The 25,417-nt window shown below is 46.5% G+C and overlaps 1 protein-coding gene across 1 annotated transcript; it reads left to right on the top strand.

The window, feature by feature from the left end:
- The first annotated feature begins 1,398 nt into the window (after positions 1–1,398).
- Positions 1,399–2,135, top strand: LOC127236652 (peptidyl-prolyl cis-trans isomerase A). Its single transcript, XM_051204396.1, has one exon. The coding sequence runs from the start codon at positions 1,439–1,441 to the stop codon at positions 1,931–1,933; it is 495 nt and encodes a 164-aa protein (XP_051060353.1). The 5' UTR covers positions 1,399–1,438; the 3' UTR covers positions 1,934–2,135.
- The last annotated feature ends 23,282 nt before the right edge of the window (positions 2,136–25,417 follow it).

Genomic DNA, 25,417 nt, shown 5'->3' with positions numbered 1-25,417 from the left:
AGATTCCGGAGGTCGATGTCCACGGTGGGTGGGCTGCGACCTCCACGTCTTCCAGTTTTAAAAATGAATGAGTTCCTGACGTGCACAGGTAGTGATCAAGCTAAGACTGTGATTATAAAGAATGACTAACTGCCTGGAGGTCACGTGTAACTGCTTGGGGTGTCAGGAGTGCAAGGATAGGGAACTTGCTTTAACACTTTTCAACAAATCATTTACAAGCGTTCCTACAAGATACTAGACTAAAAATGTGTATATATCCCAGGCCTGACTGGACCAAATCACAAACCAACGGGACCAGAGAAGATCTGACAGTATCCATATTTTCTATCTTTCCATAATGGCTAGAAACTCTCTTTAGTAGGTCAGCTATGTTATATAACATAAAATTACACCACTAATGCAGAGAATATACATATTCATTTTTATCTATTTATTTATTTTTTTGTTTTTCAAGACAGGGTTTCTCCATGTAGCTTTGCAGCCTGTCCTGGAACTCGCTCTATAATCCAGGCTGGCCTCAAACTCGCTGAGATCCTGCCTCTGTCTCCTGAGTGCTAGGATTAAAGGCGCATGCCACCACTACTCAGTGAAAACACACACATCCTTAAAACAAAATAATTGCGTCTAACAAAGTAAGACATGAACAGAGTTGGTGTTGCCAAAATATATTCTAGCTTATTGCTAGAAACCAAGTGAGCTACGTATTTTTTTTTTTTAATTTGTCTTGAGCCATTTCACAAGAGTTCCCACCAATCATTATTTCTACTACATAGTCATAGGGTAGCTTTGCAGAATGTGTTTTTTATTTCTAGAGCTTAAAAACATTGCTGCCCCCAGTTTAGAAGGTGGGGTCTGGAAGAACAAATGTATGTTAAAGGTGCTCGGTACTTCAGATCGCAATCCTCAAGGTGTCACTAACAACACCAAAGAGTGTTATCAGCTATTTATCAAAATGACAGGAAATAAGATCTGAACAGGCCAGACAACAGGAACAAGCTCATGGGCTTGAAACAGACGGGTTCTCTACAAGCAAATGCGTTTTAGCAAACCTCCAGGAATTTACGTTGAGCTAAGATCTATACCACCAAAACAGAAGCTTTAGAAACAGCAATAAAGCAAGAAAAGTTCAGTGCATAACCAATTGGAAAGAAAGACCAGAAAACTCCAAATAATCTATTTTTTAAAAGTCAACAAGCTTGGGTTGGAGAGGTGGGCTCAGAGGTTAAGAGCATTGGCTGCTCTTCCTGAAGTCCTGAGTTCAATTACCAGCACCCACATGGTGGCTCACAACCATCTGTAATGAGATCTGGTGCCCCCTTCTGTCATGCAGGCAGAACACTGTATATATTCATAATAAATAAATAAATAAAATCTTTTTTAAAAAAGGAAAAAAGCGCTTTGCAGACGCCGCTGTCCCTTGCCGCTTCTTCCTGCAGCCATGGTCAACCCCACCGTGTTCTTCGACATCACGGCCGATGGCGAGCCCCTGGGCCGCGTCTCCTTCGAGCTATTTGCAGACAAAGTTCCAAAGACAGCAGAAAACTTTCGTGCTCTGAGCACTGGAGAGAAAGGATTTGGATACAAGGGTTCCTCCTTTCACAGAATTATCCCTGGATTCATGTGCCAGGGTGGTGACTTCACACGCCATAACGGCACTGGTGGCCGGTCCATCTACGGAGAGAAATTTGAGGATGAGAACTTTATCCTGAAGCATACAGGTCCTGGCATCTTGTCCATGGCAAATGCTGGACCAAACACAAATGGTTCCCAGTTTTTTATCTGCACCGCCAAGACTGAGTGGCTGGATGGCAAGCATGTGGTCTTTGGGAAGGTGAAAGAAGGCATGAACATTGTGGAAGCCATGGAGCGTTTTGGGTCCAAGAACGGCAAGACCAGCAAGAAGATCACCATTTCCGACTGTGGACAACTCTAATTCTTTTGACTTGCGGGCTTCTTACCCACCAGACCATTCCTTCTGTAGCTCAGGAGAGCATCCCCCACCCCATCTGCTCGCAATGCCCTGTAATCTCTGCTCTCACTGAAATTGTTTGGGTTCCATATTTTCCTCATTCCCCTCCAAGTCTAGCTGGATTGCAGAGTTAAGTTTATGATTATGAATAAAAACTAAGTAAGAACTGAAAAAAAAAAAAAAAAAAAAAAAAAAAAAAAGGAAAAAAAACCAGCACAAAAAATTTAATCAAATTTCCACATATTAAAAACCAAACAAAATTAAAAGCATGATATGTCTATGCTATAGAATACTACTCAGCCATATAAAGGAACTAATTATTGACACAAGCAGCAGCTAGAGGAATCTATAGAAAATTATTCTAAGTGATTAAACGAGCCACATAGAGAGTTGACATTATATAATTCCATGCATGTAACATTCTGGATATAAAATGTAAGAATGAAGGCTATGTCGGGAGTTTCCAGAAGTGGGCACAGAATGAGACAGGTAAACATAACTAGACCGCAACCGTAAGTGGCTAACAACCAATTCTTATGTCGACGAAGTATCCGTATCTAAATCAATATTAAATTGGGGAAACCAGGTAACAAGAACATGAGATCTCTTTGTATCACTTCTTAAAACTGCATCTGAATCTTATTATCTACCGCTGCCTCAGCATCTCCAAGTTGCCTCAGAGGAAGTACTTAATGGGAAGACTCCCTTCAATAAGTTTTTTATGCCATCTTTCTTGTGAATCCCTAGCAAATGAAGGCCAAAATGAAGAACTACATATCAAAATCTAGCAGAAAGGAGACATTTCTTCTGTTGAACACTAACATGACACATGTAACCCTTCTTTTAAAAGGTTGTTTTTTTTTTTTTTTTAATGTATGTACTTTAGTGCTGAACACAAATTACTAAGATCCTGATGGGTCTCGGGGGTATAGTCCAACAGGGCACTCATTCAGTGTGAAGCGTGACCCCAGTACCATTAAAATGAAAACTGTTTGGGGGGTGCCTTACAGATTTTCTGTGGGCGAAATGAATGTCTTCAAGCTCCCGATGTACACATTCTGAGTAAGTGATAAGTGTATATAAGTAGTTGAGTTTGTAAATAAGGTTTTCCTCACTATATTATCAGTTATCATTAGCTCTCTGCTAATGAAACATCTAAAGTAAACACAGACCTCTATGTATTTGTCTTGGCCTCCCACGACCATGAAGCTAGCCCATTGTGAAATGCTGCTGCAGCACATACCTGGGTGTCTATTGACTCTTGGAGACTATATTGTTTTAGGATTTAAATGTGTCCCTGAAATTGTCCCCCCCCAAAGTCTTGTATTTCATTGTTAATAACATAGCTGTCACCAGTGAAATATCTATTGATGATAAACTTCTCTAGAATAACTTACTGATGTTTATTTGATTGCGATAGCAAGTCGCTTACAGGAAACTTTGTTGCAACAGTCGTGGTTTGTCTGCGCTGTGGAGCCCAAAGTCTGTCTTCACACTAGGTATGTCTGTTTTGTCAAGGACTATTTCATTCCCAGTACAGCTTCTGTGCTTGACTGTGCTACTCTGAAGATGTTGGGATATTTATTCATAGTCTTTTATATGTACTGTTATAAACTAACATTATTAGATTCCTAAGAAAACAGGTTACTTCAATGCATCTGCAAGTCGATGACCCTGCCCTCAAGACGATGCATTTTACAAACACTAAGCAGGCCTCAGCCTGTGATCCTCAAACTCCATCAGCATTTGCTACTTCCAGGCCAACTATGGCACACACTCTAGCCCTGGATAACTTCTGTATTTATCTCTCTGCTGAGTTGTAATCACGGAGACTGGCTCTCATTGTAAACCTGAGGGCTACATTTTAAGGTCCACATCTTTGACTAGGCATGCCTTCAGTCGATTCCCAAGAGAGCAGCCCCCTGTCTCCTCCTGTGGAGTGTCATCTGTGTGTAGGCAGACCAAACACGGGAGGGTGGGAGCAGGTGCAGGAGATAAGGGGAGGCATGGGGAGATCCTGGGGCGTCTTCTAACTGTTTCCAATAGTGGATGATGGGCCATATAATGGGACGTGTTAAAGATGAAAATGCAGAGAAGCATTGACAAGCATTAAGAATTAACTTGCAAATGAGCAAAAGAATTGTAACTCGGGACTCAGGCGATGGCACGCTAGAGGTGAGTGAAGGAGGAAAACGCTCTTACTGGCGAAAGGCATGTGTTACTTGGATACAAGCCCACGGATGTCGAGGACATCAGGTCCCTGGAGGAGGGCTCCTTATAGTTATACAGGCTGCTGGACAACTTTGATTAGAGAAACCCGCGAGGCCTGAGCAGCACAGGGAGTGTGAAGGAAGCTCTGGTCACGTGTTTAGGAAGTTCCGAAACAGTCTTATTCCGGGCAGGTCACCCTCACACACATTTCATGCTTTCCCAGCTCTGGCTTTCACTGGGGTCTGGTAAGGGTGACTTCACCTTGGTAGCAACACTTTTCTTAGAAGGAAGGAAGCCAGCAATGCCAGGAAGCAGATTAAGAAACCAGTCAGTTGGGACCATGCAGCACCTGCAGAGGAAAGACCTGTGTGCATAAGGCCGGAGCGTTGAATGCAGGAAAATGTAGAAGGCAGTGACGGGGGGGGGGGGGGGGGTCCCCTACAGGGAAAAGAAGCATCTCCACCAGCTGTCTGCTTGGCAGCTGTTGCTAGGGTAACGCAGCACTGTTAGCGTTAAAGTATGACGGCTGTTTTTGGTTTATTGGGTGAGTAATGGTTTGGGGGTGGGGTGGGGTTGTCGTTGCTTATTTTGATTTAGTTTGGGTCTGGTGTTGGCTTGTTTTTGTTTGTTTGGGACAGACTGGCCTTGAACTCGCTAGAGGAAGATGCCTTTGAACGTCTCATCTTCCTACTTCCACCGGGATTATAGACGCAACCCGGCCACACCCAGGTTTGGGTGATGCCAGGGAGTGATCCCAGAGCTTCATGCCTGCCTGCAAGGCAAGCATTCGATCAACTTAGTTACGTCCCTGGTCCCAGGAATGGTCAAATAAAAACCACTGAGCACTATTGTTTCAGACTGAGTTCCTACACTGGGCCCCAAACGATGGAGCCACAGGCGATAAGTGTGATGCGACCGTGCTGAAACTGAAAGCAGGGCGCAAGCGCAGCCTTCTGAGGAACCAGGACTAGGGGGTATGGTCTGGTTTTAAATGGAATGTCTCCCGCAGGCTCGGGGTTTGAACACCTGGTCCCCAGCTGTCGGTGCAATTTAGGAAGGCGCTGAAACACTGGAGGCGGGGCCTAACTGCAGAAGAACCAATCACGGGAGGTGGCCTTGGTAGGTCATCCCTGCCCTAGGTCCTGCCTGGTTTTCTGCTTCCTGTTCCGATGCGTTGAGAACAAGCGGCCTGGAATCCACACCTCACGGTGAACCGAATGCTCCGCCGTGCATTCTCCACCGCGGTGGAATGAGCTGAGCCACAGCTGAGCCTTCCTCTCCGGGGGGGCGGGGAGGTCAGAGAGACTGGTGTCAGTTGGGGGTGGCACTGAATTTCCTCCACCTTCAGCTCTGTTCCCAGAAACGGCGATGCAAGGGAGCCCGGCATGCCGCGGCCAGTTCCTCCTTTTTTGGGCTTCTCTGGGAACCGTCATCCCCGCAAACCAGGCTCACTGGTCTGCAGAATGATGTCTTCCTCCGTCCTAGAATCTTTAAAAACTGGCTGGGAGACGGAGTTGACTTGGATTCCTTGCATCCTCCTCCTGAAAAGTCAGTTCTCTCCCGTGTAGAATGGGGTTGCCCCCCCCCCAAGCATGCTTGGCTCACCCGAAGGGTTAAAGAAGGGGCATCCCTCATCTTCGCATCCCACAGAAGCCGTTTGTCTGCTGCCACATTTCCCTGGCAAGATCGGGAGGCATCCGAGAAGGGAGGGTTTCACCTCTCGTTTTGGCTTCTACCTTCTCCACGTCTCATGGTGGGGGGGGGAGGAAGGGGGCGTCCTTAGTCTTCTGGCCGTACTAGATAAGCAGCTGAACCTCTGGGAGCTTCTAACAAACCTGCCATGGTTCCCAAACCTAAACCTAGGACGACAGAGGTAAAGAATCGCTGCTCCCTCTGGTGACTGAGTGGGGAAACTTTACTTTCTTAGACCCCCTCCCCCCCCCCCCCCCCAGTCCAAGGAAGGAACTGTGATGCCAAGAACCAGTTTCAGTAACTTGTCTGCAGTGGACACACATCATCCCTCCGCCCTTGTAAATGCATCCAGGTAAATATTTCCTGAACAGTGTAGATTTGCGAAACATGAAACTTTAATAGTGCTTTTTCTTTCTTTTCCTTGTTTGTTTGTCTATTTTGGAGAAAGCATCTCCCAGTGTACCCTGGACTGTAGCTGATTTCCTACTATGAGCTGTGGCTTTGCGGACATTATTTCATTTAGTTTTCACATCTGCTCTGCAAGGAAGGAGATATTTCTATGTTCGCATGACCTCAGAGTTCGCTGATGCCACAGCCCATGCCCTTGGGCTAAGCAAACCCCACCTAGACTCCATCCTTCCCCTGCTGACCATGCTCTTTGGAGTTCCATGAGGAGGAGGAGGGTCCTGCTTTCCCTCCTTGGGTACCCTTCTCTAACTTCATCCCCACTGTCATCAGCACAGTTGTAGGAGTAGCTACTTCTAGAAGATGGTGAAGACCATGAAACAAAGGCCTCTCTGAGCTGCGGATGCCATTGCTTCAGTTATCCACTGTTCTGAAACATTGGCTACCCACGCCCCCGATTAGCTGCTTAAGACAGCACACTCGAGCCCAGCATAGCAGTCCATGCCTACTGTAGTTCTGTCTCCTTGGGAAACTGAGGCAGGGAGGTCACTTAAACCCAGGAGCCTGAGGTCAGTCTGGGCAGCACAGTGTGACCTCTTAACAATAAATGAACAGGGACTGTGAATGTAACTCGGTGGAGGAGTAAGTGCTTAGCGTACCCTGGGTGGGAGACCCATCACCAAGAATAGAAGAAATAGAGCTGCAGGGTGCAAAACCACCAATAGCTTTTTCATAACTAATAGCAAACTTTTTTTTTTTAAAGAAGCAAAGAAAAGGGCCATGTTAACAATAGCTACAAAACTAAAAGTGTCTAGGAATCAGTTTATCCAAAGAGATGAAAGATGTGCATGCGGAATCTGTAGGACACTGAAGAAAGAAAATAAAGCAAATGAGAAACTATCCTATGCTTGCTAATAGGAAGAATAAATAGAATAAATATGGTTTAAATGTCCATCTACCCATGGGAAGAATAAATATCGCTTAAATGTTCATCTACCCAAGGGAAGAAGAATAAATATATTTAAATGTTCGTCTACCCATGGGAAGAACAAATATTGCTTAAATGCCCATCTACCCAGAGCAATCCGCAGAATCAACACTGAAGTCCCTCTTAAAATATCAAGAGCAGAACTATTTTAAAATAAGTTGAAATTATCGTAGAGATACCTGTAACAGAAGCTACTCATTGTTATGGCCATGTGTCCCTAAGGAAAACTACATTTGTATCAGTATGTTACAGAAATATGGAAGACATCAGAATCACTTGTGCCAAGTGTAGCAACAGAGAACAAAAGATAAATAAAGCCTAGAGAGTGGGGAAAGGGTTTGTACCTGTGCCTTACCTGCTCGCAGCCACCAGGAGCAGCTACACCAGAGAGGGACAGTACAACCGTCTACAAGGGCCTGTGCACACAAACTGGCCGACCTTGGATTGACACCACACCGCTCTTGCTATTAATCATCGTTGTGGCCAAGGATGATTGCTTCAAAACGTCCGATGCAATCCTCGTGTTCCAGGCTACAGTCTGACAAGGTGGCAGAGCTTGAAGCAGCCCATCTCAGTCATGGAGAACAGAAAGAGAATGCATGCATGTGTGCTCGTCAGGGTTCAACTCTCTTTCCTTTTCATTCCTTCTAGGGCCCAGCCCAGGAACTGGCATCAACCGCATTCAGGGTGGGCCTTTGCATTGAGACATCCACCCCACCGGTACCTGTTGCTCTTCTCTTCCTGGTCGGAGACAGAGAGCAAGCTGGGGTCTGGGACCCCAAACCTAGTCCCCCCGGGTCACACCTGCACCTGTCCCCACACCCGATGGACATGGTCAGTGCAACAGTTTCGGGCAGGGTGGATATCTCACTACAAGTCTTCCCACCTCAGCTAAACCGATTAAGAGAATCCGTGACAGGTGTGTCCACAGGCCGACGCAACCCAGACACTACTCTGGGAGATCCCTTTCCCAGGCAATTGTAGATTGTGTCAAGACGCTGACAATTAAAAATAAGCATCATAGCCAGGCGGTGGTGACTCTTGCCTTTGATCCGAAAACTTGAGAGGCAGAGGCAGGTGGATCTCTGTGAGTTTGAAGCCAGCCTGGTCTATAGAGCTAGTTCCAGGACAGGCTCTAAAGCAATACAGAGAAACCATGTCTCAAAAAAACCAAATAAATAAATAAATAACCATCATTGTTGGCTTTGAAATTTTTGATACTAGTTTGGACTTGGTTTGCTTTGACATTTCTATCTGTAGGGAACTTTAAAGGTTTCAGGTTTTTTTCTTCTTTTTTTTTTTTTTTTTTTTTTTTTTTTTTTTCTATTAAACCCAATGGTTTTCTTTCTGTCACAGAGTTGATATTTACTAGGTCACCTTTTCAGGTACTTGGTGGTATATCCATTGCTTTTATATCACTGGAACCACAGCATCTGTTAGAACCAATCTCAGAGAAGAAAAAAAAAACATTTGTTTTGGTCCTTGGTGTCAATAACAGTTCATGGTGGCAGGGGTGTGTGGTGACGGCTGTTCACATCTTAGTAGACCAGAAAGCCAATGGTGAGGCAGGAACCAAGGGGAAAAATATCCTTCAAAGGCCCACCCACCATTAATGACCTACTTCCGCTTGGAAGGAAGGAAGGAAGGAAAGAAAAAAAGAAAGGAAGGAAGGAAGGAAGAGAAAGAAACAAAGAAAGAGGAAGGAAGGAAGGAAAGAAAAAAGAAAGAGGAAGGAAAAGAGGAAGGAAGAAAGAAAAAAAGAAACAAAGAAAGAGAGGAAGGAAGGAAGGAAGGAAGGAAGGAAGGAAGGAAGAGTAAAAAAACTAATAGCCAAGCTTGCTGAAAGCTCATACGGATAAGCTTTAAAATAAACAGGACGGTGCAGGTAGACATGAACTCACATGTAGGTTTTGTTGAGAAAAGACAAAGTTAATGATAGCAGAACTGTAGCCTCCTCATCACTCAGTAAGAGGAACTGTAGGAAGGGGCATTCAGTAGCTTTTATACACCGTTCTCTGCACTCAGTCAACCAGCCCACTGGTCCTCCTAGGCTGACACTACTGGACCTTGCAAAGCTGTAGGATAAACTCCCTTAGTTTTGCTAGTCCTGAGTCTCCAATACTCTCATTGCTATTCACCACCATCCCAGCAGATGGCAAACATATCATCTTCATAATGATATTCATACTTACCCAACATATGGTATTGTGTCAAATTAAAATAATTGAACTCCTACAGCCCATACCCTCGCAGCATCAGGTTTTGATGATTTGTTTTTACTGTCACACGAAGCAAGAAGAATAATGTCCCCCTAAAGATCTCAGCATTACAATCCTCTGAACTTGTGAACTGATCACCTCAAATAGCCAACGAATTTTGCTGACATGATTGACTGGAGACAGGAAGGTTCTTCTGGGTCTCTGGGTGACCGGATGGATCACAAGCATCCTTATAAGTGAAAAGAGGAAGACCTCTGCATGATGCCGTGTGAGAAACTCCAAACACACCATGTCTGCTGCTGTAATGGGGGTTGGACTAGTAAAGTGTGACGTGCTGTTTAATATCGCTAAGAAGCTGGCTCTGGAAGCAGTCTACACACACACATACACACACACACACACACACACTCACACACATACTTTAGACCTAAGCATGTTTATGCCCAGTGTCTTCTAAGACCCCTTGTCTGAGATGACATTCCCCTCATCCATCCATCCACCCATCATCTATCTGTCTGTCCATCCATCATCCATCCATCATCCATTCATCCCCCCCACCCCCATCTATAACTCTGTGACAGGCAGGGGAAAAACAAAACAAAACAAAAACCAGCCCACAAACGCTATGCCCTTGAGAACAACTAGAAGGTGAACCAGTTCCAAGAGGCGTTACTATCGTTTATCTCGAGCTATAAAAAATAACTGCAGTGAAGCAGAGAAGCTGGAAACTCAGCCGTGGGGAAGGAAGCTTAATCTGGAACTCGACCTGGCTGCCTCGGCTTCCTCGGTTAGTTTCTGTTGGACGTTGTGAACACTAGATTTGATGATGCTAACTCTGTAGATATTTGTTTTGTTTTGTTTTGTTTTTAGGAGCCTTACCTGAGGGGACACGCCTCTTTGCTGGGGACTCTCAGCTGGCTGTCTTAAAGGGGATTTCTGCAGCCAATTTCCGTTGCTTGTTTTTGAGCACCTATCTATCTATCTATCTATCTATCTATCTATCTATCTATCTACGTAGTCAACAACCTCCTACTAGTTACTCTGTAGTTTGGCTTGTTATATACTTAATAAGCTCACTCATTCAAAACCATAAAATAGGGTCAGGACTGTTGTGGATCATTCTCCACACCATGCCGGGCATCTGGCTTCAAGGATGGACAGCCGTGAGCTGGAGAACTTGGGCACACTCTCAGAGCTGAGGAAGACAAAGAATTCTCTGCTGTGAGGGGCCTGTGAAAAACCCAAGGCTGCGCCCACGCCTCAACTTTAACCCCTGTAGACTCTATGGACGGTTCTGGCACTGCCACCCCCCAGATCTTTGACACAAGAAGTGTGTGAGGTCTTAAGCCATTGAGCTCCTGGTACTCTGTCAACAGGGAAGTGGCAAGACACACACTGATGATGGATTTGTTCACGCGGCAAATTAGTCAAGGCTGGTGTTGGGAATTTGCTCTTAGATGTCCCCTCAGAGCTTATGTGTGGAAGGCTTGCCCCTCAGCTGACAGCCGCTGGCCGAAGTCCCCCTCCCTCGCCTCCCTGTTCTTGCCCTCTCTCTTCTCTCCTTCCTGGCTACCACGAGGGGGGCAGCTTTGCTCCTCACGCGCATTCACCACACGCCACCGTGCCACATCACAGGCCCAGAAGCCAAGTGGTCACAGACCAAAACCTTGAGCCAAAATAACACTTCCCCCCCCCCCTTAAGTCGGCAGGTGCTTTGTCCACACAGCAACGGGAAGCTGGCTGACGCAGAGCCTGACTCAAAACAAACCTCGGTTTAGGCTTACATGAATGAAGGGGGCCTTGCTCAATTCAGTTCAATGAGCTGGCTCTGGAACATTCTTTTGAAAACAATCGAATAATACATATTTGTTCTTTATGCCAAAGACCTAAGTGGTAAAAATGGGGCAAAATGAAATGACATACACAGAAAGAAATGTGCCCTTTACCAACACATAATAACAACAGGTTCTCTCGCCACAAATTGATTCTACCACTAAGTAAATAAGGCTTGAGGCTTTAAAAAAAGGATTAGACTACTTGAAGTTTTAAGTGAAGACTAAAGACAATCTATAATGAACAGAGGATATATTCTACCAATAAATATCCAGTCGAATGTCTAAACAAACTTAAAAGGATTGTCTTCATAATTGTAAGCATTAGAAAATGTTCATCTTAATCCCAGCACTAGGGAGGCAGAGGCAGGCAGATCTCTGGGAGCTTGAGACCAGCCTGGTCTACAGAGTGAGTTCCAGCACAGGCTCTGAAGTTACAGAGGAATCCTGTCTTCAAAAACAAAGCAGAAAGGAAAGGAGGGAGGGAGGAAGGGAGGGAGGGAGGGAAGGAGGGAGGAAGGAAGGGAGGGAGGGAGGGAGGGAAGGAGATGTCCATCAACAGGGCTGGGGTTGTAGCTCAGAAGTAGAGTACCTGCTTAGCGTGTACAGGGCCCCGAGTTCAATCCCCAGCACTGCAGAACAAACATACAATATTTTTTAAGTCCAGAAAAATATTTTAAGTTTTTATTACATTATTTATTTACGGGGGGGGGGGTGCCACCATGCTTGTGGACATCAGAAGACAACTTGCTGGGGATGGTCCCCTCTTCTACCATGCGCGACTCAGGAATCAAATTCAGGTAGTCAGGATTGGCAGCAAGCACCCCCAAATGCTCATGAGCATCTGAAGATGATGAGTCTTCACTCTGAAAAGAGGCTAGCTTTTCCTCTAAATACTTCTGTTTTGAAAGGAGAACAGCGTGGCCCATACAAACACAAGCATTACGGAAAATTAATATTGGGCAGGATTCAGAGCTGTTTGTAGTCACGTTATAAAATCTCACTATCTCAGCCAATCACTGCATGTTAGTGACTTCATGAAAATTTAAAACTGGTCATTTTTTTTTTTTTTTTAACGTTCTCGTGAGAAAGCATCTTGAGACATCTGTACACGTTTTTATAGTTGGGTGTTTGCTCCTGGCTTCTTTTATCTATTATATGATGAAAATTCATGAACTTCACTAAAGATAAAAACTGCGTAAGATCTGAGCTTTCCTTTCACTGGCTCTCAGCATAGAGAGAAGCAGACAGTGCGCTCTCCTGTCGACACCCTTGAATCAAAGTGAAATCACAGCCATGCGTCCAGGCGAAAGCGCAGCTCACCTCACAGGAAATGAGCCCAGCATAAGCACCCTTAACCCGGAAACACGGATTCGCTCAGGTTGCCCCAGATACTGTGTTCTAACTTGCAAGTTTTTATAGTTACAGAACAAAAGAAAGTCGTGAATTAAAGTGCTTCTCAAGTACACTTTGGAAACGGTAGGTGGGCGGTCACAGAAAAGGGGACACAAAGCAACGTGGCATGTGTGGGGAGGGAGAATAATGGGGGAGGGACAGGGGACAAAAAGACTCAAGGATGGGAAGGGAAGGGGCTCTGCTGGAAGTTTCAGATGCTGTCTGCTGGCTGTCTGAGCACTGGGTCTGTTAATATATTTCTAAAGGTTTCCCTGAGAGTCACAGGTGTTAGGTGGGCAGGGAACGGCTGTTAAGGAGCCAGAGACAGCCTAAAATAATGTAGCTCTGGGTCTACACTATTCCAGCTGTCCACAAGCCCAAAGTTCTAATCTAACCCTTATAGAATTTTTAACACCTCTATGGCGTTTTTTTTTCCCCCATAAGAACTTCAGTTCACACAAATAAAATACTCATTGCAAAAAGGACACTCGATGTTTCTTTAACTGAAGCAAAATTCCCATAACAGAGGATTCGCCATTGTGAAGTGCCCAGTTCAGTAGCATTTCAAATATGCAACCTTCTTGTACAGCCAAAATAATCATTTTTTTTTTAAATTTCATCTTCACAGATGTTGAAGCACAGTTAGTCGCCAAGCATTAATAATCCATGAATTTATAAAGGCAGCAATTGTTTCAGTTAAAAGAGACCAGATATCAAACAGCTATCTGACCCGACTCTTTTGTCTCTTCTGATGCCAGCAGAGACTTCCAAATCCTGTCAGGGGAGACAGCAGGGATCAAAGGGCCTCGGTGCTACCTCAGAAGAAAGCGCAGGCTCTCTCTGCACATTTTAATAAACCAGGAATGCACAGTGATCTGCAGGGCAGATAACATTCCCCAGGCTCTCCAAGGGGAAGCTGTCAAAGTACCCAGGCTAACTCTGATAGGTAGTAATGAATCAAGCGCGTCGATGACACACTGGCCTGTGGTTTTCAGTGCCGTGCAATTCAATCCCACTAAGTTTTTGATCGGTTATCAGCGTCAAATATCAGACTCAAGTATGTGGAGAGGCTGGTGGTTTATCTTTGTTGGTTTGAGTACGGGCTTCTCCTACTAAAGAAGCAGGGTCTCTCTTCTTGTCTGGCTCACCACCAGTGCCTCTCATTAGCAAAAAAGCTAACAGGAAGTACGAGAGACTGACTTCCTGGCTCCTTACGCCAATGCTGATTCCCAACTTAACCTTATGTTACCATACATAATGTGAATTAAAGAGACAGCTGGCTCCTAATTGTTACAGGCAGCTCCTTTGACTACTCAGCATCCGTACCCTTTAATAACGTCTAAACATCCCTTCGCCAGGAAGGCTCATGCATCTCCCCTTAAAACGCAATTATCCTTTTTCCGCAAAGTTACTCTTGCCGTTTCCAGAAAAGTCCATCAGGTGCTGTCTCCCACTCTGGGTACACCTAGAACTCCAAAACCCATGCTCTTTCTACAACACAATAAGAAAGGGGGGGGGGCTCTTCATTAACAAAAATATAAACAAGAAGGAAAACAAAGAATGGGCACTACAACTTTGGTTGTGTAGCTATCCACAGTTGCTATCCACAGTGTGTTCCTTCTACTGTAGAGTTTGAATCCTTCCTGTTCCTGTCAGCAGCTCAGAGGGTCATCCAGCGGAGTGGCCAAACCTTCACTCTGTAAGGACATGCTCCTTGGTAGTCTTATCTTTCTTTTACTGTGTTTCACTAGGAGTCATCTAAACCCCTTTTGTGTGGCAGAAATCCTTTTTTCCTAGGTCATCAGGCACAATCACCTCAGTTTTGGGGTTCAGGGACCTAAAGGCCCTGACATTCTCTTATAATAAAACCCACCAGGTGAATGGTTGCCCTTCTGGGAACGGTGCCATATCGGGGTTAAGCACTGACTTCTGGTTTTGGAGCATCTAAGCCATGGTTGTTACAGGAGCTAATAAGCCTTGAGAGAAATGTTGTGGAGTCTACATCTCACCTAAATCCTACATCCATTGTGCAAAATCAGGGGAGCCTGGAGACATGGCCTGATGCCCACAGCATAGGACATTATGTTCAATCTCATAATGGTCCTCCTCTGCCCAAGTTGCTCTTAGGTGAATAGTTATAGAACCTATATATCTTCACAAATGTCGTCTGGAGACCCACCTACAAGTTACGTTCCCAGATGGGTTGTTAACCTTCTACGTTCCAGACCCCTGAATCTAGCGGACCTTTCACTAATGCCCACAGACAACACAAACCATCTAGCTCCTTGGCTGTCTCTCCACCCAAGAAGTTAGGTCCAGGGTGTCCTCTTCCATTGCCTTTCAGGGATGCTCTGCAGCTACGTCGTCCAAGGGATGCCAGTGTCTAACAAATTCAGCCAAAGGCTTCTCCAAAGGCTTCCTCCAAGGATCAGCTGTGGCTAAGGCACACGAGCTGCAGCAAGCCATCTCACAATCGCAGGACTCTGCCATACCTCAATCCTGAGAGGACAAACGATACTCCGTTGTCACTCAAGTCCTGTTGCATAGTTATTGGACCTGTGTGAAAGAAGGCACGGAGAAATGTGGCAGATTCAGAAGCCTTACCTTTATATCTGCTGGACCCTGTCACAGAGAGGATCTATCATTGGCTGTCGTGTGACCTTGACCAAAGCACTCAGGTCTCTCAGGGTTTTAAGTTCCCTACTTGTGAGATATAGCAACACAGCACTTACTTCATCAGAATGTTATGAAGCTAATTGAATGAACACACACACACACACACACACACAGAGAGAGAGAGAGAGAGAGAGAGAGAGAGAGAGAGAGAGAGAGAGAGCCCACAATGCTTAAAATGAACATACTAAGCACAAAGGGAATAATCTCTATCCTTCTCTCTATCTCCTTCCTTTCTTCCTTCCTTTTTTCCTTCCTTCTTCCTTCCTTCCTTCCTTCCTTCCTTCCTTCCTTCCTTCCTTCCTTCCTTCCGGCAGAGTCTTGTTCTGTAGCCCCAGCTTTCCTGGGACTTACTATGTAGCCTAAACAGCAACCAAGCTTACCTCACCTTCCCATCTTGGAGATTATAAATGTGAGCCCCATTCCCAGCTGAGGGGATTATTACGTTCTGTTTTCAATAGAGGGGTGGGGGCGCTTGAGAAGGCACAGAGCAGCTGTCGAAGGCAGGCAGGCTGATAGTATCATATTTTAGTATAGACTTGGGGCTCTGGAAGCGGGGGCCCCCCCCACATCTCACAAGGTGTAAGTGAAAAAGCCAGAGCCCTAAGCTGAAGCTAACAAGCAAAGGAGGGTGTTTGGAGATGCCGGCACGGGGCTGCTGAGTCAGACAGGGCTGACTGCGTGTCTCAACCCCGCCACTCCCTAACTTTGAAACTCTGGGCGAGATCTATTCACCCACGAGGAGGAACATAATGATAATGGCGGTGATGACGCCGACGACAACAGCAATGGCTCCAGGGTCGTGATCACGAACGAGGCATCCAGTCCAGACACATAAGCATAAACTTCCGTGTGTCCTTCCTGGGGTTTCTCCTGAAATATGCAGTACAGTTAGGGAAGTGGAGACCACGTCCGGTCAGGCGATGCAAAGGAACGTTGGAGGCTTCGGTCACGGCCATAGACGGCAAAGAAAGCTAAAGGTCCTGGCTCCTGAAGACCAAACAGAGGAGTCCAATCCCTGCACACGGGCTAAGTTAGGACCTGTGGCCCCCGGAGGAGTCCTTCCCCGAGGTTTGCAGTTTTGTCCGGCTCTGCTTTAGGGTCTGGGGGAAAGCCTCGCTTTCAAGACTCTGAGTTACTAGCCCTACGGGTGACCACAGGAAGAGGAAGCAGCCTGAGCGGCATTTGTCAAGACTACCCAGTTAAGAGTGGGGTGCACGCACAGCGAAACGGCGGCAGAGCTTCCACCAGAAGAGCAGGGACCTGGGCCAAGTCCACCCCAGCAGACAACCCTCTGCTTATCTCCTACTAAGGACAGGCTGGTCGGTTAGGAGGAGGAGGTACAGGATCACCTCCCAGAACAGAACTTACGGGTGTAGGTGACTGGAGCAGGGGGTAACAGCACTGGTGTTCCCTGGGGGTGGCTTCTGCTGTCTCTGCTCCGACCACCCCCAGCCCTAGCCACCCCCCCCCACAGCTGTTCTGCTCACACCCAGCCACCCTCTCTCGGGGTGGGCTCAGGAGCAGAGCTGTCGGAGAGCAGCTCTGCTGTTTGCAGAGCGAGACTTCCATCTCTGCTTCCAGGCCACTTCTCCTAGGGGAAGCAGATTCATACACGTGTCTGCTTACTGCCTGACCTCCAAGTGTGCTGGGGTAAGACTATAGAAACCCACACCTGATGGTCCACCCCTCTTTAACCTCTGGGCTCCGGGATAAGAGATCTACGCCAATCCAGAGGGTCATACCCCGCGAGGAGATGAACGATGGAAGGATCTCTGAGTCATAAGGAGGAGAAAGTTGGACTCCATGAAACCCTGACACTAAGTAAAGGAGTGAGGTAAATGTGTCCAGAAGTGCCGAGAGTAACCCAGGGAGGGCCACAGGGCCAAAACAGAGCCTCCGAGCCAACGTTGGTGGTCAGGGGAGGTCCCTGTGCACTCTAGGACCTGTCTTAGCATCCCTTACTAATGACCACCGTCGGCCATCTTATCATTTACTCCTCCTGTAGCATAAGGACCATGAGATGCAATCAATGGCAGGAGCAAGCCACGGTCCCCTGGCGCCCTAAGGGGATGTTCCATGTACAAGTATGATTTTTAAAAAAAGGTAAGATCGATCAACTATGTGTTTGTATGATGTCTGAGTGAGTAATGATTTTTATCTCACACCTTCATCTCTCTGCTTCCCTACTTGAGAGGCACTGTGATCAGCCGATTCATACCCCTGCTACCCCATTAGCCCAGTGAGAAGCTCAGCATGCTGGTACACACTTGGAAGGGCAAACAGGAGCATCCCTGGAGCCTGCCTAGCCCAACCAAAAAGTCCCGGATCCCAGTAAGAGACCTCATGCCAGAAAACAAGGTGGGTGACAAATCCAGAGCTGACCACTGGCCCCGTGTGCACACAACAGCAACCCGAAAGCTTGAGAACCTGCACCGACACCGACTCCAAATCACAAGCAAATATATACCGTTGTGGGTCTTAGAAATACAATAATGAATACAGCCTGGACCAATTCCTTGCTTTCCGTGATAGTATGAAAACCCACGGGTGACTCAGGTTCCCACTATATATCTGCTACATTTCACCTTGGCAATCTGCCAACTAGTTTTCCCGAACCCTCCTGGGTTTTTGATGGACTTCAGAACCTAGGACTTCCCCCGCAGGTGTGTCAATCTTTTCCTTTATTTCCGGCCCTGCCCTTTCCCTGTTTTCTCTACCGGGAAGAGCAGAGGGCCTGCCAAGGACGTCTTTAGCTTTTTGTCCTAGCTGTGCACACCCTGATGACTGTGCACACCTCCTTCTACGGGCATCAAGCCTCCCAATGCTGCCACCCTTCAATACAGTTGTGATGACCTCCGCCAACCATAAAATCATGTTGGTTGCTTTCATACCTGTTCCCAATTGTAATGTAAACATCCGATATGCAACCCCTGTGAAAGGGTTGTTTGAACCCCAAAAGGGCCCTGACCCACATGTTGAGAACCACTGTTGAACGGCCACATCTCCGCACCAACGTTGACTTCCTACTATTTTTTTTTTCCTTGCAGACTTGTGGCCTCAACATCTTGTCTTCTCTTACTCTCCTGACTTCTTGGTGTCAACCTGTGCTCCGAGAAGGAATGTCTCTCTCCATCCTGCTGTTTGACATTACCCGTCATGGGTCTTCTCAAACAACCTAGGTGACTTAAATCGGTGGCCCCAATACTGCAGCAGGTACTAAGTCGGCCCCATGTAAGAACATTCACCGCTGTCTTCTGCGCCTGTCCCTCTACGGGTGTCCTGTTCTTTGGGGGTCTTTAGCCCTGAACATTTGTCTGTCAATCATTTTTCCCAGCTCTTCTCCATTCTTTGACCTCCACCTTACCCCGACCCCCACCGCCCCTCCAGGGCTCTCTCTCCCCTGGTGAACGGTTTTTTTCCTCTCCCCCCATGGCTTCTTTTTGCTGAGTTCCCTGGCCGTGTCTGCATGCATGGCTGGCTGCCCCCAGAAGCTCATGTCTCTCTGGAGTTGTTGACCTACATTATCTATGTACATTTCTACTTGGATGTCTTGCCAAGTCCCTCAAGCTCAAGCCAAGCCAAAATCATTATCTTCCTACCCAACCAGTTTTTCATGCCGCCTCTCCGCCTTGGTTCTGAGTAGCCACCCTTCCAGACACCTTTTCTTTGCCTTGTTCACGCTTGAGCAGTTTTCAGATCCTATGCGCGCTCTCTCCATCATGGCTTTGTGTGTCAGGCTCTTACTGTTCAAGTGGCATCATCTTGAGCCTTTCACCCCAGGTTCTGTCTCTTTAGATGGCTTCCCTTAGTGGTTCAAGGTTAATTTTAAATCATGGTTGAGCCATGTGGTTTCCTGGTTCCCATTGTCCTCCAGTCAGAAGGCAAACTTCACGGTATGGAATCTAAGTCCTATCTAGTCTTTGCTTTATTTAACCGCAAATGCCTTACTTCCATTTAAAACTGTTTCCTGGTCTCTTACTACAACCTCTGTTGTCACATTTTTAGACCTTTGCTTAAGTTGTGTTCACCTCGAATACCATTCCTTCTCGCCTCTACAAATCACCAAAACCTTAACCGGCATTTCAAGTTCCCTTCGCCTTCCCTGCTTCCGGGAAGCAGCAAGTGTTTTTCCCTCCTGGAAGCTCCCCCTGCCCGATGCTTCTTAGGAGAGTATCTCTGTCACCACAGCCTGTGAGCAGCCTCACGCCAGAGCCCTCTTTGTATCTCCTCGGACAACCTCGCCCACACGCAAAAGCCGCGAGAGCACGCGTGCCGTCCTACTCAGCTGCAACTGTTTATCTTCTTATGGAAAGTCTCTGTGAGTACAGGAAACGCTACACTGATCTGCATCTAGAACAAGCCAAGCCACTTATCTCACGGCCGAGCAGTAACAAGCAACTCACAGGACCTTCCAATAGACTCCTCTGAAGACTTCAGGGTTTGTTGTTGTTGTTGTTTTGGTTTGGTTTTTTGTTTTGTTTTCAGAGCGTTTTTAGATTCACAGCAAACCTGAGCAGAAGGTGTGGAGAGTCCCCAGCTCTCCCATCCCCCACCAGGGTGGTACCCGGGCTACACTTGGCTGCCCAGTATTGACGCGTCTTTATTATCCTTGGTCAATAGTTCATATTTGAGGAGAAAGTAGATGACTGGACCAACAAAGTGTCTGTCATGAAGGCACTAGAACCTGAACTTAGATCCCGAGAACCTACACAAAAATGCTTGGTGTAGTGGAGTACACTTGTAACTCTAGCCTTGGGCTGATGGATGGAGACAGACAGATGAGGGTGTGTGTGGGGAGGGGGGATCCTGAAGTTCATTGGCAGCCAGCCTAGACAAACCAACGAGCTTCTCAGTGAGACAGCCTGCCTCAAAAAAGTTGGAGAACAGTGGGATAAAAGGTATCTGATGTCTTCCTCAGACCTCCGTGTCCACACTCTTAAATGTACTTGCATAACCCCTCATGCATATAGCGTTCATACACAGCACAATACAAACACGGGAGGGCTCTCTCTCTCTCTCTCTCTCTCTCTCTCTCTCTCACACACACACACACACACACACACACACACACCTAGAACAGAGAGGAGCAAGCCAGACGAGAGGAAAATCCATGAAACCAGAAGGTAAACCATTAGCTATACTACCAAAACGAGAGCATTCAAATCACTAAATTGTCACTGAACGGGCAGGCATCACTATCAAGCTTACAGAAATAAGAAAGGATTTTAGGGAGCCACACGAACAACTATATGGCGATAAATGAAGATATTCTAAGCAGAACAACTTCTTAGAAATACAATTTCAACACATTTACACAGTGGAGATGTATCTGTCTGCCTGGCCTTAGAGAGTAAGTTTCCAGAGAGTACGTGAGGAAGGAGTTTGCTGTGTTCTCAGTACTGACTGATGGGAGATGACGATGGGCCCCTGTCCTCCATGTTAAACATGGCAGTCTAAGCCAATCAGAGTAGCTTTGTCTCTTTCTCCTCTCCCTCCCCCTTCCGGCTTCTGTGGGGGCCTACAGCTTGTTCTGCTATTTTACTCTCAAACTCACGAAATTGCCCTTGGGCTTAAAACAATAACGCTTAAAAATTCACTAAGTTCAATAAGGAACTTTGTTCACCCTTTCTTCTAAATAGCCGCCCAGCACTGTGGCTCGTTGCCTGAGAATAAGTGAATGGACGAGTTGCCTGTTTCCAGGTCAGCCACGCAGTTCACAGACTTGAGGGAAAGGAAGTTTCCCACACGGTAAGCATTGCACAAGGCCTCGCCAAGACAACCTATAATCACTAAATGACCTAAAGTGGTAAGCAGAGGAACCTGACAGATTATGGCCCCTGTTTATGAGCTTCTAGAAACCATTTACAAATCTGCACCTTTACAGGTTAGGTAGGATGCTACCTTGTTTCACAAGGATAAGACACTTCTTTACATCAGCATTTCATTAAATGCCCAACCTCATAATTCACAAAAAAATGTTCATGGATTCCCTTTGGGCCATCTGTTAGAGAATCCTATTTCACAAGGAGGAGATATTAGATAAATAAAAGTCTTAGAAACTAAAGTGATTGGCACGTGAAGTCAAAGCTTGGGTCTTCAGCACATGTCAGGACAGGCCTTTCAAGATCTTGCTTGTACGGGGACATCAAGGTATAGCTGGAGTCTAACAGCAAATAATATGCTCTTATTAGACACAGTGGTGATGTCTTGAGGCATCCGCTTGCGTTTCCCTGGTCCTGCACCATTCAATAAAAGCCCGTGTGGTTGCCAAGTCCTTGAAGTGAGACGAATCCCAACAGAGACGTGCTGTGTGTATAAAACACACTTAAAGCATTTACACCAAGTAATTGTAATTATCACCTCAAAAGTCTTACATTGCTTACATGTCGGTATATTTGGGATAATGCTAAGCTAAAGCGCACTGATAGGACGAATTTCGTCTATTTCCTTTTGTGTTTCCGTGTGGCTACTGAAAACTTAACTCACACTCATGGCTACTTTACCTCTGTCTTGGACACCAATGGTGTAGTCTTAACCTCAGACAGCTTAGACACTGCTATCAACATCACACTGTGCAGGGCCAAAGGGGTTCAGAGAAGCATGAAAAATGCATCATGGAGGGAGAGCGTGTGGAGAATGGAATCGAAGTTCACTACGGTTTGTTTGTCTTTTTTGTTTTGTTTTTTGTTTTTGTTTGTTTGTTTGTTTGTTTTGGTTTTTCGAGACAGGGTTTCTCTGCGGCTTTGGAGCCTGTCCTGCAACTAGCACTTGTAGACCAAGCTGGCCTTGAACTCACAGAGATCCTCCTGCCTCTTCTTCCAGGGCACTAGGATTAAAGGCATGCGCCACCACACCCAGATCTCCACCATTTCTTGCCACGGGCCGTGTTCATAAACCTGAAGAGCTGGTTAGCAACTTAAGGAAAAAAAAAAAAAAAAAGGTTACTGTGAAGATAGTTGCCCAGGCTTGGACCTACCTAATTATAGTTTGATTCGGTTTCCTCGAAAAGATGTTTGAGAATGTCGTAGTTTATGGCCCTCATGACCAACATTACCAAATTACCCCTTTCTGTGACTTAGTGCCACCTTTACGAGCTCTTTTATTAGTGTTTATTTTAAGCAGAGATGGGAACATCAAAGGGCTGTACTTCTCTTGCTCTACACTAAAGTCTAGTTCATCGGGGCCCACAGTGGACCTGAACTCTACGCTTGACGCGAGTCCTCCCAGTTCTCGGGAGCCAGCCTACAAGTGCATTAGGTATCCAAAGTAGAAAAGTCCTTTGAAAGGGCTGTGACAAGAGACCCTACAAGATGATTTAAGGCTGGAAGGGTTTCTTTTGGCTGCAGTTTGAGGGCACTGTCTGTTGTGGCCAGGATGTAGTAACGGTGGTTCCATGGGATAGCTCATCAAACTTCATCCACGGACGAGAAGCAGAGGGAGAGGAATTTTATTATTCGGCTTGCTTTCTCCTTTATCACTCACTCTGGGATCGCAGCCCATGGGATGGTACTACTCACATTAGGTTAAACCACCCCTTCAAGTAAACTTTCTGGAAACATGTCTTAGACAAAACGGAGGTGTGTTTCCATAGAGATTCTAAAACCAACCAACTTAACAAAAAGCAATGATCATGAGTACATATTAAAATTATTACAAAAATGGTATGATGTTTGCATGTCCTTCAAAGTAACATAATAGCTATGTGTCAACCTAAAGTTGACAGCCATGTGCTGGTCAGGACAGGCTCCAAAGCAATACAGAGGAAAAAGAAAGAGATAAGTGTTGATGATAAATCCTGTTAGCTCTTCTGGGGAAGGGGAATTGGAGGTCTCAGAAGTTTGAGTCAGTGGTATCATTTAACGGCAGGGGTGGGAGGTAAAGTAAAAAACCAAGAAGTTCTGCTGGGCCAAGAGTTCATCAGCAGTAGCTTGCCCTTGCCCCATTAGCCAGCTTGGCTCTTTTGAGCAAGTGTTGGATTAATCATGAGTCCTTTCCTGTGGGATGGTGCTTCACTCATAAGAAACTCGCCATACTACTAGTTGAGGTAGGCGTGGGAAAAGAACAAGCAGTAACCCTGGCCCTTGTGAGGGCCCTAAGCCCTATCTGGAAACGAGTATCAGTTGCATGAAAATAATGTGTGTACACATTGTGCTCCAGGAACACGGGGACTGGAAAGGCTTCTGCCAGCCAAGACAGGTTTTTACAGAAGACACAGCTGAAGAGTTAAAATTTTAAGACCCAGGTAGTGTTTGCCAGAACAAGAGGCAGAAGGAAGAGGTCATTTCAGGAAGAAGGAAATAATGTGTCAGACAGCATGAAACCACAGTGATGTGTTCTGGGGACTACAAGTATTTGTGTGGCTCAAACATAATAGGGGTTCCAGAGCCTGTTCCTCAGGCTGCAACATACAACGTTGTTCTAGGTCTAAAGCAAAGGCAAGACCTTAATATAAAAATCCTATTGGCCTTGAAAAACTACTTTACTGGGGCAGGGGAGGGGACTCAGCAGTCAAGACCACTGGCTGTTCTTCCAGAGGACTTAGGTTCAATTCCAAGTACCCACAAGCTGGCTTGCAACAGTCTGTAACTCCAGCTTCAGGGCTATCCAAGGGCATCAGTGCACAGATAAGCAGGCAAGACACTCACTCACGTAAAATAAATAAATGGTTTTTGTGACGGGTGGGAGAGGACAGTCAAGTTCAAAGTTGCCACTCCTAGCACTTAAAGAGGGATAATAAGACGAAAACCACGTGGGAAACACATATGGCAGATGAGGCACACCACACAATGAGTTTTGGAACCGTGGGCTCAGCTGCTGCATCGGGACAGAAGCAGGCCTCTGCTGCAAGCACAGTCTAATAAAAAACACGGGGCTCCTGTATGTAAGAGGTTCTCCAGAGAAACTGGTTTGACCAATTAATTCAGCAGAAATCTGTGAGGATACCCGAGGCCCTCAGAGCTGGAGGATAATGTGAGTGTCAGTAAGCCAGGTTTGGGAGATGAGCTGAAGGTTTGTCACAGCATATTCCTCTGTGTGTGTGTGTGTGTGTGTGTGCGTGTGCGTGTGTCTTCAGGGAAATGCCTGACGATGTATGGCTACGCTGTAAGCTCTTAAGGCGTCCAATTCTTAGGGTTAGATGTATTTTGATATTCAGTGGCTCACATATGAGATTATATTAAATCTGTTTTCAAGTCCGATAGCTCACATATGATGTGTGATGTCACCTCAGCAAAGAGGAAGGATCTCACATCTGCTGGGGTCTAGTAAGACTTCACATTCTTGAAAGAAACAGGAAACACCTTTCAAGTTCAGGGAGATGCTCTCTCCCTGGTACCACAAACCTCAGCTCTCTACCAACCCAACCCACCCCCGAGTTTTTACCAGAGCAACAAGTTGTCATACATGCATGTAACTATGTTAAGTGTTGTCAGGCTCATTTCATGGTGTAGAAAAAAATCTACCCACCCATTATGTTATTTTATCCCGGGACTATTTACCAGCAAGCATTTATTTTCAAACAAATCCCGTCACCCCCCCCCCTTTTTTTTCCTTATGAACGATGCAGCACTAACAAAAGGGGTAGAAGCGAACCCTAAAGAGAAGAGCCACAAAGCAGCAAGCAGCATCCGGACACGAGGGCGGCTTCGCTCTGTTCTGTTTTTTTTTTTTAAGTGGTTGACGCAGCCAGGCCTTTGCGCAGTCAATCAACTCCACCCTCTGAGAGATTTCACACGAACGCAGTCCCACGCTAGCCTGCCGGGAGCCGCGCATCACTCCCCCAGACTTCGGGGACTCCAGACGCGCGGGCTCGCTTGCACAACGCATTTGCATCTGCAGCTCCGCAGGCTCCGGCGGGCCCTAGCGCCTGCGCACACGCGCCCCGCGGCCGCGGGCGGAGCCCCACCCCTTGCGTCGCCACGCCCCCCACGGCCGTCCCTCCGGGCGCGCGTGCGCCGCGGGCCCGGCCCCGCCCCCGGCGCGCTCGGCGGTCTCTCTCCTTCTCTCCAGAGCTGCGGGTCGGCCTGGAGCG

The sequence above is a fragment of the Phodopus roborovskii genome, unplaced genomic scaffold (assembly GCF_943737965.1).
Source record: "Phodopus roborovskii unplaced genomic scaffold, PHOROB, whole genome shotgun sequence".
In the NCBI taxonomy this organism is placed as follows: domain Eukaryota; kingdom Metazoa; phylum Chordata; class Mammalia; order Rodentia; family Cricetidae; genus Phodopus; species Phodopus roborovskii.
The sequence above is the reverse complement of the archived record's forward strand: the minus strand, read 5'-3'. Positions and strand labels throughout refer to the sequence as shown.